The 15169-nt window shown below is 42.9% G+C and overlaps 1 protein-coding gene across 2 annotated transcripts; it reads left to right on the forward strand.

The window, feature by feature from the left end:
* Positions 1–3054: 3054 nt before the first annotated feature.
* Positions 3055–5524, forward strand: LOC133543472 (receptor expression-enhancing protein 6-like). 2 transcript variants are annotated; one of them, XM_061888048.1, is made up of 7 exons: positions 3055–3289; positions 3442–3535; positions 3603–3741; positions 3813–3981; positions 4964–5097; positions 5182–5204; positions 5271–5524. In XM_061888048.1, exons 1-6 carry the CDS (start codon positions 3157–3159, stop codon positions 5194–5196), a joined length of 684 nt encoding a protein of 227 aa, XP_061744032.1. In that variant the 5' UTR covers positions 3055–3156; the 3' UTR covers positions 5197–5204; positions 5271–5524. The 2 variants fall into 2 exon arrangements, with proteins under 2 accessions (XP_061744032.1, XP_061744031.1); XM_061888047.1 differs by having other exon boundaries at positions 4964–5204.
* The last annotated feature ends 9645 nt before the right edge of the window (positions 5525–15169 follow it).

Consider the following 15169-nt stretch of genomic DNA (forward strand, 5'->3'; position numbering starts at 1 on the left):
AGCTAGTCCTATCAAACAACGTCATTACAATACATAAGTGATGATAGAAACACAAAGGCCGATCTTTACTGTGAATGTAGCAATAAATCAATAAACCTACACTTTCGTCGAGTTTCAGCAAAGAAAGTACAGCAATGATCGATCTTGGCTCATGCGCGTAGCTTGAACTAGCTAGTTCACGCACCCAGGCGTGTCCACGTCCGGGATCAGACATTGGTAGGCGCACACCCCTTTAGTTTGCCGCGTACGCGGGTCAGACACGGGTCAGCTCAGGATCCGCTGTCTGACCGTACAATTTTCAGAGGCGGAGCGGATTCTCTAGGCAGAGCCAAAACGAATGTGACAGTAACGCGTGTTGGGCGACTTGAAGACGGATCCGTATAGGAGTCTCCTGCTGTGTGGGCCTCTAATTGGTTACTATGATCATCTAAATGCTTACTATGCTCATCTAACTCTTTACTATGATCCTCTAATTGGTTACTATGATCATCTAATTGGTTACTATGCTCATCTAAATGTTTACTGTGATCCTCTAATTGGTTACTATGATTGTAACTCCCTCCACATAGCACTGACACAATGGCTTTCTTGAAGGCTTTCTTTCCCTTCAATTCACCGTGAAAACTGTTAATAAAATAAAGCACGTTACAAACGTAAAAATAACATGCACAGCATGTGGCTCAAACATTTTACCGAAGTAAAATACAAACATAAATGACAAATACCTCGTTGGCCTGCATGCTTCCTTTAGGAGGAAATTGTGATCTTCTGGCTGTCATAGCCCAAACGCTGAACGTCCTTGTGACACTTTTTAGTCCTTGTTACCATCAGTCGCTCTCTTTATCCCTTCTCATTGCATCAAACAGATTTTCCTCATACCCGGAAGTAGCTTCCTTATATCCCTTCACAGACCAATCGAGACACTTCAAAACAAACACATGCCCACAAAGCCAAACAAAAAGGCATGAAATTGCATTTTTAACTATAGTAACTTAAATAAAGCTTTCTTATGAACGTTTATACATTTTGATTTAAATTCCCTTTTATGAACTTAACGTATTCTGTTTTTAGAGAAATAAAACAAATTATAATAATTACTAGTAGCAACAGTTACAATGATCATCTAATTGGTTACTATATTCATCTAATTGGTTACTATGGTCATCTAATTGGTTACTATGATCATCTAAATGGTTACTATGATCATTTAAATGGTTACTATGATCATTTAAATGGTTACTATGGTCATCCAATTGGTTACTATGGTCATCTAATTGGTTACTATGGTCATCTAATTGGTTACTATGACCATCTAAATGGTTACTATGATGACTTAGTTAGATATTCCCAGGTGGATTGGATCATTTCTTGAGGGAAAGAGGCCCTGATTGGGACATCGGAATGCAAAAGTGATAGCCCTATCCATGAGGAGAGACTACATGTCAAGCAGTTGTTTTCCACACCAACATCTCCTTTTATGGTTAGGATGTGCTCCCCTGACTTGGCATACACAGACAGGAAGGAGGAATACAAAACTGATGGTTTGGCTTCTCCAGTTTAGGAGTGCCTCATTTTCTTGACCTGACCTCCTCCGGGGTACTGCAGTCCTGTATAATGAATCTCGCTTGTAGTAAAGCAACTTTTGGTTGAGTAAAGCGTCTCAGACGTCTCTTTTGATCCAGCCGCACTGCCGTGTTGTCCTTCGGTCCGGAAGAGGATGATAAGACCAGAAATACACATCAGTATAATTTGTGTTCCAGTTTTATTTGACCTTGTCATATTTGAACCAACAGTTATTTACAGGAGGAAATGCTAACAAAATTACATTATGCTTAAATGCTTTTGTACGAATATCTCATTTGCAGTTGTGTCAACACATCTGTACTTAATTGTAAATTACCTGTATATTAGAACTGTATTCCAAACAAATCTATCAACTCTAGAAGGTAGAATAGAGTGCAAGTGAAAATGACCCCACTTAGTACTGTGGAAACGGCGTAAGTGGGTCCTGTTTACTGTCGGCCAGGTTCGGGTACCGCAATACCAATGAATCGTATTCGGCACTACACAGCTTCTAAAATACATTTTGGTACCGGTACATCTATATCATGTATATCTATTGCCATACATCTACGTATAGCAATATATATTTATAGCTAGATAATAGTTTGTGTATATTTATTATAATATATGATTTACAGCAGATTATGCAATTTATAAAATGGCGTCATGTTGACCACGCCCCCACCACACTTACCGCCATGGGTATGTTTGCAATCTAAGGAAAACCCTGCAATGTATCATTTTTTGAAGAGAAAATGTTGTGCTTTTCGCTGCAGGCCGAAAGAAAAGAGGAAGAAATGGCTGCAAAGTTAAAGACTCTGCATGATGGACGTGAATTGATGTGAAACTTCAATCGAACCAATATTTGATGGCATATGTTTTGTATACTCCTTGATCTTTTCATTTGAAGCATGTTCCGCTGCATACTAGTTGTTTCATGTGTGAATGCATTCACTCGCATGCTTTTCTACACCAAAATTCCTCTACTTCTTCTTCCCCTGAATTGTGGGCTTTCCTTTGACAAATTCCCAGAATTCCAAGTATTCTGGGACATTTTTCTATTCAAAATTAATTGTCCATTTTTCAACTGATTCAAACCATTCCACCTTTAAAATACTTGTACTACTTTTTTTCCTAAGCTCCAAAAAAATCCCTCTTTTCCCGACATTCCCATTGAAATCATTGGGGCATTCTTCAAAGTTCCACAACTCCAACATTTTCCACCTGATTCAAATTGTTGGAACTTGAAAATATGCAGCCTGATTGGAACCAAATTCCGGTTTCCCTGGAAATTCAAACTCTTCAACATTCAAAGCATTCCAACATTCAAACTATTCTTCCATTCATACTACATTCTCTCAGCATTTCACTTGAACTTCAGCATTGGAGCATTCACATGCATTCCTCCAGGAATTGGCTGGTTTGATTATTGATTAAAATGAAATACGACGCATACTTAGTAGCAGAAGACTGCGCCCTTTCCTGCCTGGTCTCCTCCCCCTGCGGGCAGCAGGTGGACGTGAAGGATTAGTCCTGAGTCCCTGCCCTTGTCTTCCTCTCGCCTGCAGCCTGCACTCGGGTGCCATTGCGGACATGGGCCTGCTCACCTTCCTCTGCTCGCTCAAGGAGCGAGCAGAGAACTTCCTCAACGAGAAGAACGTGGTCACAGACTTCCTGGGGAAGTTGGAAGAGAAGACTGGCATCAAGAAGAAGATCCTTGCCGCGGGTACTGCAGTATGTTGTGTTGCGTTGAGCTCACCAGAGGATTCAGTTAATCTGCTGAACACAAACACACACACACACGCACACATTAGCGGCCATAGTGTGGACATGCTAATCCCACATGCTAAGCTAGGTAAAGTCATGTGTGGCCTTCAGGTGCTGTGTCAGCGACGGGACTCTACCTGGTCTACGGCTACGGCGCCTCGCTGGTCTGCAACCTGATTGGTTTTGTGTACCCGGCGTACTTCTCGTGAGTTCTCTCTGGTCTATCCCTCACATTTCAGACAGGAAGTAGCGTCAGGTGTGTGTGTGTGCAGAGTCAAAGCCATCGAGAGTCCCAGCAAAGAAGATGACACAAAATGGTTGACCTACTGGGTGGTGTATGGCGTCTTCAGCCTGGGAGAGTTCTTCTCCGACATCTTCCTCTACTGGTTCCCTTTTTACTACGCCTTCAAGGTGGCCGCCGTCACGTTGACCTGCTTTCTCTTCCACGCCTTCTCATTTGTACTCCCCCGTTGTCCGAGCAGTGTCTCTTCCTGTTGTGGTGCATGGCTCCCATGTCCTGGAACGGATCGCGGGTCATCTACGACCGCGTGGTCCGGCCCATCTTCCTGCGCCACGAGGCCACCGTGGACAACATGGTCAGTGATCTGAGTGGCAAGGCCATGAATGCTGCGGAAAACCTCACCAGAGAAGGTAATGGCGTGCTCGATTTGACCAGAACCACAGAGTCTGGTTCTGTCTGTCTGTCATTCATTATATATATATATATATATATATATATATATATATATATATATATATATATATATATATATATATATATATCAAGACATACATATATATATATATATATATATATATATATATATATGTATATATATATATATACATATATATATATATGTATGTCTTGATTGGATTATCCAGAGAATAGTGCTCGATACCGTGGTACAGCGCAATATGTAGGTGTGGGAAAAATCACAAGACTACTTCATCTCTACAGAACTGTTTCATGAGGGGTTCCCTCAATCATCAGGAGATGATTGAGGGAACCCCTCATGAAACAGTTCTTTTGATTTTTCCTACACCTACATATATATATATATATATATATATATATATGTATATATGTATATGTATATATATATATATCTATATGTATATATGTGTGTCAATCGTAACCAAAATAATACATTTGAACAAATTAATTCACCAACGCTTTTGTTCCTTTTAAGTACAAATGAATATATATATATATATATATATATATATATATATATATATATATATATATATATATATATATATATATATATATATATATATATATATATATATATATATATATATATATATATATATATATATATATATATATATATATATATATATATATATATATATATATATACTTTAGTGATACATGTTATTTCCAGGCTTTCCAGGGCCAAATAAAATGAAGTGGTGGGCCACATCTGGCGCCCTGGCCTTGACTTTGACACCTGAGCTCTATAACTACAGCAGTTTACTATAGTCTGATTCAGGCTTTAGGGGCCCCACCATTTTTTTTTACTCAGTGCCTTGTTTCCAAAAGAAGGGGTTCTCACCCAGGGTGCAATTAGAGCTAGAAGCACCACTGAGTCCATGTGAGTGATGATCTCCTCCTCTTCCTCAGTTCTGTCCACGCTGATGAAGAATAAAGCTCTGGTGACCCCGGCCGCTCCGCCCGAAACCAAAAGTTTGCCGAGTCCGTCCGGGGAAGGTTCTACCAGCGGAATAAATCCATCGCAGTCCAGCGAGGCGCGACAGGTACGTGAGTCCAGCACAGGTCAAAGGTTAGGAGTCCTAAGAAGGTGTCATCAATTAACATGCACACCCGCTCCCCGACCTCAGCCTTTCCTGGGCTAACCAGCAAGGTAAGCTAGGACTTAGCATGCTAGCATAGCTCCCCAAGCTTTACTAAACACTTCTTTTATCTTCAGCTTGTGAAGAAGTGGTGATCTTGGAGGATGGAGGAGGACTTTGTGCAAACAACTTTCAAATAACGTGCATAAATGTGCACACATCACCACAACACAATGGAACAGCTTTGCTGTCTGCAGTAATGCTCACGTTTGTAAGACAAATAGGCCTGCTGTCCTTTTTTTCATACACCTTTTTGAAATGGTGTTTTTCTTATTCTTGTTGTTTGAGTAAAGGAGGAAATGGTTATTTACATAATAAAGTGTCAATCGTTTTGCAGCAGTGGTGAATGACACAGTGTATCCACCACCAGGAGTCTAACAATTAGTGGACTTAGTGTTACATTCACACATAATAAGGGGTGTGAAAAGTGTGGCCCGGGGGCCATTTGTGCAAACACAAGGACAGGCCAGCACCTCGACGGCGGCACGACACTGGGCGTGAATGAGGCGAGGGCAAGCCTGGGCCGACACCCGACAAGCCCAACAACCCCACAACAAAAGAGAACGAAGCTGGCAAGATCGCCAGCCCCCAAAACCACTGCCACAAGCCTCAACATGGACTAAAACAAAATAAATACAACTAAATGTAATTGAATGTAAATCTTCAACACAAACAAAGGGCAGCAGAAAGAATGGCTGCACTAGCCCTAACAACCACATGTTTAAATATGTTCATCTTCTTCCATTTCCATTTGTTGATGTTTTCAAATGTTTTTATTGCGTTCAAATGAGGTGATGACTTCCAAACATAAGAACATGTGCAGCAACAACCAGGCGCTGTGGTGGTCACTTCCCGCTCTTTTTTCACAACCTGCCAGGTCTTCAATGGCGTCTCTGATGATCTCTGTGAGTGCTTCACCTAAAGCCAATATGCAAAACTACAGTACAGGGCAAGGCTATCAGGTGCTGCTCATCACAGTTTTTGACTGGGGGGGCGGCATTGGGCTGAAAAAAATTGACCGGGGCCGAAAGTCAACTGTATGCAAAGTAAATATATGTATGTATGTATATGTATGTGTGTGTATATATATATATATATATATATATATATATATATATATATATATATATATATATATATATATATATATATATATATATATATATATATATATATATATATATATATGTGTGTGTGTGTGTATATATATATGTAAATATATATGTAAATATATGTATGTATGCATATATATGTATATATATACATATATATGTAAATATGTATATGTGTGTATATACTGCGGTGAGGTGGCGACTTGTCCAGGGTGTATGCCGCCTTCCGCCCGATTGTAGCTGAGATAGGCACCAGCGCCCCCCAATAAGCGGCAGGAAATGGACGGATGGAAGAATGTGTGTATGTATATATAAATATATATATATATATATATATATACATATAGCCTATACATATAAATGTGTACATATAATGAATATTTAATTAATAATTATTACCTCGTTTACCTTTGTGACGGCTTCCTTAAAGTTTTGTAATCAATCAGAAATATCAAGCAGCTATCTCTGTTCATTACTGCCACCTGGTGTCTGTTTGCCGTCACCTCCACTTAGTAAACCATAACATTAGTTTGGACATCCCTGGTTTACATGGACGTGTCCTTGCAAGAGGTAAAGTTAAATCGTAAAATACAACCTTACTCGAGCAAACGCGATTCACGATTTATCCGAGAGAGTTTTGATACCCATGTCCTCCATGCTTTTCCAAGTTTCCATCTGTTTTGTCGTGCAGAATGAAGTCTGGAGCACAAGATAGTTTGATACGTCTAGAAACGCGACCGACGGATAATCCTTGATATCACTCGGCAAATCTTTTTCTCCATTCCATTGAATAGTTTGATTTTTTTTTTTGCGCACGTATCTGCTTTTTGCAGGAAAATCTAGGCCCCTATCATACTCAGAGAGTTTGCGCACTTTGGCTTGATGAACCTCCACTTTCTTTACTTGTAGGAAGAAGCCACGTGACGGAATACAAGCATTACAGTATTTCTGAGGCGGCACTATGCATTTCTGTGTGTAAAGAGGCCTGTGGTATTCACAATGTCAATCGGTTTACCCTTGTCTGATAAAATTTGGATTAAATAATCATTTTTAAAAAATAGGATAACGAGGACAAAATAAACTAAGTAATAAATAGCTGGGTTGTGTTGCGTCTGACCTTCTACCTCTCAGGGAATTAAAGTCACTGGTCAATCCCAAGTGCTTTCAGATGACATACATGCAGAGTAAGAAGAAGAAGACAGAATAGGAATATTATCATGTTTTACTGAAGCTTCAGGAAACCAGCCCACATCAATACAGTCATACCGTCATCTCGTGTCTAACATTCAAACAGGAAGAGACAACTTCTTCAATATGCAAACAGCCCCCACCCTTTCCAGAAAGGAATACAGGCTCATTGTTCTACTACAGATAATATTTAAGGGAGTACTCCAACCCCTACATTGCAAACCTTCAAGGTAACACACACAGTTTACTTGCGGACATATTCCTGGAAAAATAGAGTACAAATGGAAAAACACTAGCTGCTTTAAACATGACTACGTATAAAGAAAGAACTCTTAAACATATATGCATTCTCCACAGTTGCATATGACATAACATCTGTTTTCTTCTTGGCTGCTCAATTCACACAAAGGTCAAGCAGCTTGAGCGTAGCATTAAAACAAGTGAGAGAGATCGAGCAGAAAATGCAGTATTGCTGTTCTGATCTTGGCTGTTCCAGTCGTTCAAATAGAGAGATGGGAAACGGCTTCCATAGAATCTCGTATGAAGTGGCTCATGAAGTAATAAAGTCAGGGGAAAAACTAAAATGTGTCAAAGGAAATGGCTGTTAAAATATCATCTTGTGGAATACAATCGGAACATGTGTGTGTCTGCAGTGATCACTTTGTAAAATGTTTGAACATTTGATTTGTTTGACAAACTTTCTGTGATGCAATTGAGGTCTAATGTCTATTATAATAGTAGTGTTTGAGAGCAGAACCAAATGTAAGAAAAGGACAAGAGATCTCATTAGTTTGTGGTTATTCCTAAATGTAACTACAAAGACCTGCTTGTGCAAATAAACTAACGTCATGTTAAGTCCTAGTGATAAATATTATGATTGTTGGTCCATAACAGAAACTAAAAGCTTGGTTGTTGTTGTTGTGCTGGAAAGCAATGTGCTTTTTTCGACACAGATGACCACATTAGAGCGCACCGGTGTCAAAGTCAAGGCCCGGGGGCCAGATGTGGCCCGCCACTTCATTAGGGTCCGCCCTGCCTATGGCAAAGGACTCCACAGGAGTCCTTTGCCATAGGCAAGGACCCTATTGAATCTCGTGCGTTTTATTCTTTTTTCTTTATTATTATTCCGCTCGTTCGCGCTGTAATTTGACCCCCTTAACATGCTTCAAAACTCACCAAATTTTACACACACATCGGTACTGTGTGCCTTCCCATCATATTAAGCAACCAAACCCCAAAATTCAAAATTGCGCGCTAGCGCCCCCTAGGAAGAAACAAAAAACAGACAGCTTGTAACTTCCAGTAGCAATGTCGTAGAGACCATCCATCCATCCATCATCTTCCGCTTATCCGAGGTCGGGTCGCGGGGGCAGCAGCCTAAGCAGGGAAGCCCAGACTTCCCTATCTCCAGCCACTTCGTCCAGCTCTTCCCGGGGGATCCCGAGGCGTTCCCAGGCCAGCCGGGAGACATAGTCTTCCCAACGTGTCCTGGGTCTTCCCCGTGGCCTCCTACCAGCTGGACGTGCCCTAAACACCTCCCTAGGGAGGCGTTCGGGTGGCATCCTGACCAGATGCCCGAACCACCTCATCTGGCTCCTCTCGATGTGAAGGAGCAGCGGCTTTACTTTGAGTTCCTCCCGGATGGCAGAGCTCCTCACCCTATCTCTAAGGGAGAGACCCGCCACGGAGGAAAGTCATTTGGGCCGCTTGGACACGTGATCTTATCCTTTCGGTCATGACCCAAAGCTCATGACCATAGGTGAGGATGGGAACGTAGATCGACCGGTAAATTGAGAGCTTTGCCTTCCGGCTCAGCTCCTTCTTCACCACAACGGATCGATACAACGTCCGCATTACTGAAGACGCCGCACCGATCCGCCTGTCGATCTCACGATCCACTCTTCCCCCACTCGTGAACAAGACTCCTAGGTACTTGAACTCCTCCACTTGGGGCAGGGTCTCCTCCCCAACCCGGAGATGGCACTCCACCCTTTTCCAGGCGAGAACCATGGACTCGGACTTGGAGGTGCTGATTCTCATTCCGGTCGCTTCACACTCGGCTGCGAACCGATCCAGTGAGAGCTGAAGATCCCGGTCAGATGAAGCCAACAGGACTACATCATCTGCAAAAAGCAGAGACCTAATCCCGTGGCCACCAAACCGGAACCCCTCAACGCCTTGACTGCGCCTAGAAATTCTGTCCATAAAAGTTATGAACAGAATCGGTGACAAAGGACAGCCTTGGCGGAGTCCAACCCTCACTGGAAACGTGTCCGACTTACTGCCAGCAATGCGGACTAAGGTCTGACACTGATCGTACAGGGAGCGGACTGCCACAATAAGACAGTCCGGTACCCCATACTCTCTGAGCACTCCCCACAGGACTTCCCGAGGGACACGGTCGAATGCCTTCTCCAAGTCCACAAAGCACATGTAGACTGGTTGGGCAAACTCCCATGCACCCTCAAGAACCCTGCCGAGAGTATAGAGCTGGTCCACAGTTCCATGACCAGGACGAAAACCACACTGTTCCTCCTGAATCCGAGGTTCGACTATCCGGCGAAGCCTCCTCTCCAGTACACCTGAATAAACCTTACCGGGAAGGCTGAGTGTGATCCCACGAGAGTTGGAACACACCCTCCGGTCCCCCTTCTTAAAGAGAGGTATCGCCCCCGATGTCCACGCGATGCTGCACAGTCTTGTCAACCAAGACAGCCCCACAGCATCCAGAGCCTTAAGGAACTCCGGGCGGATCTCATCCACCCCCGGGGCCTTGCCGCCGAGGAGCTTTTTAACTACCTCAGCGACCTCAGCCCCAGAAATAGTAAAGTCTACTGCAGCTTCCCCAGGCACCGCTTCCACAAAGGAAGACGTGTTGGTGGGATTGAGGAGGTCTTCGAAGTATTCCCTCCACCGATCCACAACATCCACAGTCGAAGTCAGCAGAACACCATCCGCACCATACACGGTGTTGATAGTGCACTGCTTCCCCTTCCTGAGGTGGCGTATGGTGGTCCAGAATCGCTTCGAAGCCGTCCGGAAGTCGTTTTCCATGGCTTCCCCGAACTCTTCCCATGTCCGAGTTTTTGCCTCCGCGACCGCTAAAGCTGCACACCGCTTGGCCCGTCGGTACCCGTCCACTGCCTCCGGAGTCCTATGAGCCAAAAGAACCCGATAGGACTCCTTCTTCAGCTTGACGGCATCCCTCACTGCTGGTGTCCACCAAGGTGTTTTAGGATTTCCGCCCCGACAAGCACCAACTACCTTGCGGCCACAGCTCCAATCAGCCGCCTCGACAATAGAGGTGCAGAACATGGTCCACTCGGACTCAATGTCCCGCACCTCCCTCGTGACATGTTCAAAGTTCTCCCGGAGGTGTGAATTGAAACTCTCTCTGACAGGAGCCTCTGCCAGACGTTCCCAGCAGACCCTCACAATGCGTTTGGGCCTGCCAGGTCTGTCCGGCATCCTCCCCCACCATCGCAGGCAACTCACCACCAGGTGGTGATCGGTAGAAAGCTCCGCCCCTCTCTTCCCCCGAGTGTCCAAAACATAAGGCCGCAAATCCGATGACAGAACTTCAAAGTCGATCATGGAACTGCGGCCTAGGGTGTCCTGGTGCCAAGTGCACATATGGACACCCTTATGTTTGAACATGGTGTTTGTTATGGACAAACTGTGACGAGCACAAAAGTCCAATAACAAAACACCACTCGGGTTTAGATCCGGGCGACCATTCTTCCCAATCACGCCTCTCCAGGTTTCACTGTCGTTGCCAACATGAGCGTTGAAGTCCCCCAGTAGGACAAGGGAATCACCCGGGGGAGCACTTTCCAGTACTCCCTCGAGTGTGCCCAAAAAGGGTGGGTATTCTGAACTGCTGTTTGGTGCGTAAGCACAAACAACAGTCAGGACCCGTCCCCCCACCCGAAGGCGAAGGGAAGCTACCCTCTCGTCCACTCGGTTGAACTCAAACGTGCAGGCTTTGAGCCAGGGGGCAATGAGAATTGCCACCCCAGCCCGTCGCCTCTCACTGCCGGCAACGCCAGAGTGGAAGAGGGTCCAGTCCCTCTCGAGAGAACTGGTTCCAGAGCCCTTGCTGTGCGTCGAGGTGAGTCCGACTATATCCAGCCGGAACTTCTCTACCTCGCGGACTAGCTCAGGCTCCTTTCCCCCCAGTGAGGTGACGTTCCACGTCCCAAGAGCTAGCTTCTGTAGCCGAGGATCGGACCGCCAAGTGCCCTGCCTTCGGCTGCCGCCCAGCTCACAATGCCCCCGACCTCTATGGCCCCTCCCATGAGTGGTGAGCCCATTGGAGGGATGACCCACGTTGCCTCTTCGGGCTGTGCCCGGCCGGGCCCCATGGGGACAGGCCCGGCCACCAGGCGCTCGCCATCGTGCCCCAACTCCGGGCCTGGCTCCAGAGCGGGGCCCCGGTGACCCGCGTCCGGGCGAGGGAAATCTGAGTTCATTTTGTTGTAATTCCATAGAAGTCTTTGAGCTGCTCTTTGTCTGATCACTCACCTAGGACCTGTTTGTCTTGGGAGACCCTACCAGGGGGCATGAAAGCCCCCAGACAACATAGATCCTAGGATCATTGGGACACGCAAACTCCTCTACCACGGTAAGGTAGCAGCTCAGAGAGGAGTGTCGTAGAGACATCAAACAAAAACCTCTACGTAGGTCCAACCAAGACCTACATTTCCTAAATGTATATTCTCGGGAAAAAAATCAACAGGAAGTTGGCAAAAACCACTTCAAAACAAAATTTTCGCAAAAAATGCAATTTTTTCCTCTTTGAGCTGTAATTTGGCCCTCTTAAAATGCTCCAAAACTCACCAAACTTGGCACACACATCAGGACCAGCGGAAATTGCGATCTAACGAAAAAACCAAACCCCAAAACTCAAAAGTGCGCTCTAGCGCAATTTTTGAATAAAACACAGAAATAACTGCTCCTAGGATGAGAAAACAGACAAAACTGCTAGTAACTTCCAGTAGGAATGTTAGATAGACATGAAACAAAAACTTCTATGTAGGTCTCACTTAGACCTAAATTTTAATAATTGACATTCTTCAGCAAAAATCAACAGGAAGTTAAATATTACCCCTTCAAAATAAAAGTTTTGTAAACAACTGTCACCTTTTTTCAAAAGTTATCTCCTCCGAGCGCGTTTGTAGTTTCGGCTTCAAACTCGCACAGGAGAGAGATTGGACCCTTCTGATTAAAAATATGGATCAGAATTTTGATTACTGCTCCGGTTTTGATTTTACGCGCCTTCAAAGAACCCCTGCGCAAAGTTTCCTAAAAAATGTAATTTTTGCCTCTTTGAGCTGTAATTTGACCCCCTTAAAATGCTTCAAAACTCAACAAACTTGGCACACACATCAGGACTGGCAACAATTGCGAGCTAATAAAAAAACCAAACCCCAAAACTCTAAATTGTGCTCTAGCGCCCCCTAGGAATACAACACAGACAAACTGCTCCTAGGAAGAAAACACTGACAAAACTGCTTGTAACTTCCAGTAGGAATGTCACAGAGACATGAAACAAAAACCACTATGTAGGTCTGACTTAGACCTACATTTGAATAATTAACATACTTTGGCAAAAATGAACAGGAAGTTTGATATTTTCATTTCAATACAACAACTGCATTACTTTCACAATGCATTAAATAGTGGCACAAAGGCGTTTTCTACTGTGGGGCTTGGGGGCAGCAGCCAAAGGCGCGCTCGCACCTTCGCACCCTAATTTGACCCCCTTAACATGCTTCAAAACTCACCAAATTTGACACACACATCGGTATGGAGCGGCAGACCAACTTATTAAGCAACCAAACCCCAAAAATGAAAATTGCACGCTAGCGCCCCCTAGGAAGAGACAAAAAACAGACTGCTTGTAACTTCCGTTAGGAATGTCGTAGAGACATGAAACAAAAACCTCTGTGTAGGTCTGACTTAGACCTACATTTCCAATAAAAAACGTCTATACCCAAAATCAACTGAAATTTTGCAAAAACTCATTCAAAGCAACTTTTTCGCAAAAAACGCTATTTTTGCCTCTTTGAGCTGTAATTTGACCCCCTTAAAATGCTTCAAAACTCACCAAACTTGGCACACACATCAGGACTGGCAGAAATTGTGATCTAGTGAAAAAAACAAACCTTAAAACTCAAAATTGCGCTCTATTGCAATTTTTGAATAAAACACAGAAAAAACTGCTCCTAGGAAGAGGAAACAGATAAAACTGCTTGTAACTTCTGGTAGGAATGTCGGACAGACATGAAACAAAGACCTCTATGTTGGTCTGACTAAGACCAGGGCTTCAGTCGCGGGGGCAGCAGCCAAAGCGGAGCAGCCAAAGGCGGACCCGACCAACGCTGCTTGCAGCTTTAATTTTATTTGCCCCTCCAAGGCCTGGAAATAACATGTGTCAATAAAGTACTGTCACTTTTCTTACTAGATGTATTGTTTTATTTCTATTTTGGGAGAAAAAAATATATGTACTCCATGTAATCGCAAATTATGTTAACTTCAATATTGTCTAATTATGCAAAAATATATTATCAAACATTCAAACCATTTTTAAATAGAAATAAATACTAATAATGATTCCAAAACAAGTTATCCATCAAATTGTGCAATGTCAAAGTAGCAATAGATTTCATGCTCAAATTATGAAATTTACTGTGCTTTTTACAGCATTTTTCTCCAAATGAAAAAAAATACTTTTTGTTTTACTGTAGTTAACTGTGGTGCCGTTTTGACATTTACAGTAATACACAAATAATATACAGTTGTTGATTTGTGGTAAAAAAAATAAAAAAAACTGGCTGCTCAAGTGCAAAAATTTTATAATAAAATTGCAGTTTTTTTTAATTCATAGTAAAAAAAACAAATGTAAATTTTACAGTATTATTCTGGCAATTGAGCTGCCATTTTTAACCATAAAAACAACAGTACTGTTTTTCCATTTACAGTAATATACACTACATTATGAGGTGACATTATTGCAACTTACCATATTTTTTTTTATACTATAGTTTAAAAAAATCTACTCATAGAATGCATTAAAAAAATGGTGTGATAATAGTATTGACTGTTAGAAGCGGCCCTCGGGGCTAAACATAACTGCCATGTGGCCCTCAGTGAAAACCACTTTGCCACCTCTTTTATAGCGTCTTTGGTGATATTTGTTAGCATCAAGAAAATATCCCTAATAGTATGAATAAAACTCTCGTAGGCTAGACATCGTAAACTGAATCTTGATATCGCTGGCAAACATTGCTGAACAACAGGGACATATACAAGTAAATAATGAGACAAAGTATTCTTCACAGCATTAAAACAACTGCAGACGTGAATTGTAGATGAGACTAATATCCGTAGCAGGAAATCAACTGCAATTTCCAAGCATTTTTTCTCATTAGCGTCACCATCACGGCAGCACGGCCCTCGTTATGTCAATCAAATACGGTACGTTGTGATGCACGAATAAGTTCAATTGCGTCTTTCATGGATTAATGTTTAATTTGCGTATGTAAGGACGGGATGTTTCGCCAATAGTTGATTTTTTAAACACAGTGATTGTCAAATAAAGTGAAGTTGTGACAGGTGATGAAAAAGGATTTAAGTCAATTATAAAAAATAATTTTCTTAAGTATGTATGAATC

This window comes from Nerophis ophidion, linkage group LG26 (genome assembly GCF_033978795.1).
Source record: "Nerophis ophidion isolate RoL-2023_Sa linkage group LG26, RoL_Noph_v1.0, whole genome shotgun sequence".
Lineage (NCBI taxonomy): Eukaryota > Metazoa > Chordata > Actinopteri > Syngnathiformes > Syngnathidae > Nerophis > Nerophis ophidion.

Excerpts from the sequence above, each read along its gene's own strand:
- LOC133543472 (XM_061888047.1), top strand. The coding sequence starts at position 3,157 with ATGGGCCTGCTCACCTTCCTCTGCTCGCTCAAGGAGCGAGCAGAGAAC. Across the intron at positions 3,536-3,602 it reads GTGTACCCGGCGTACTTCTC|AGTCAAAGCCATCGAGAGTC; the intron begins GTGAGTTCTCTC and ends GTGTGTGTGCAG. Across the intron at positions 3,742-3,812 it reads CTTTTTACTACGCCTTCAAG|TGTCTCTTCCTGTTGTGGTG; the intron begins GTGGCCGCCGTC and ends TTGTCCGAGCAG.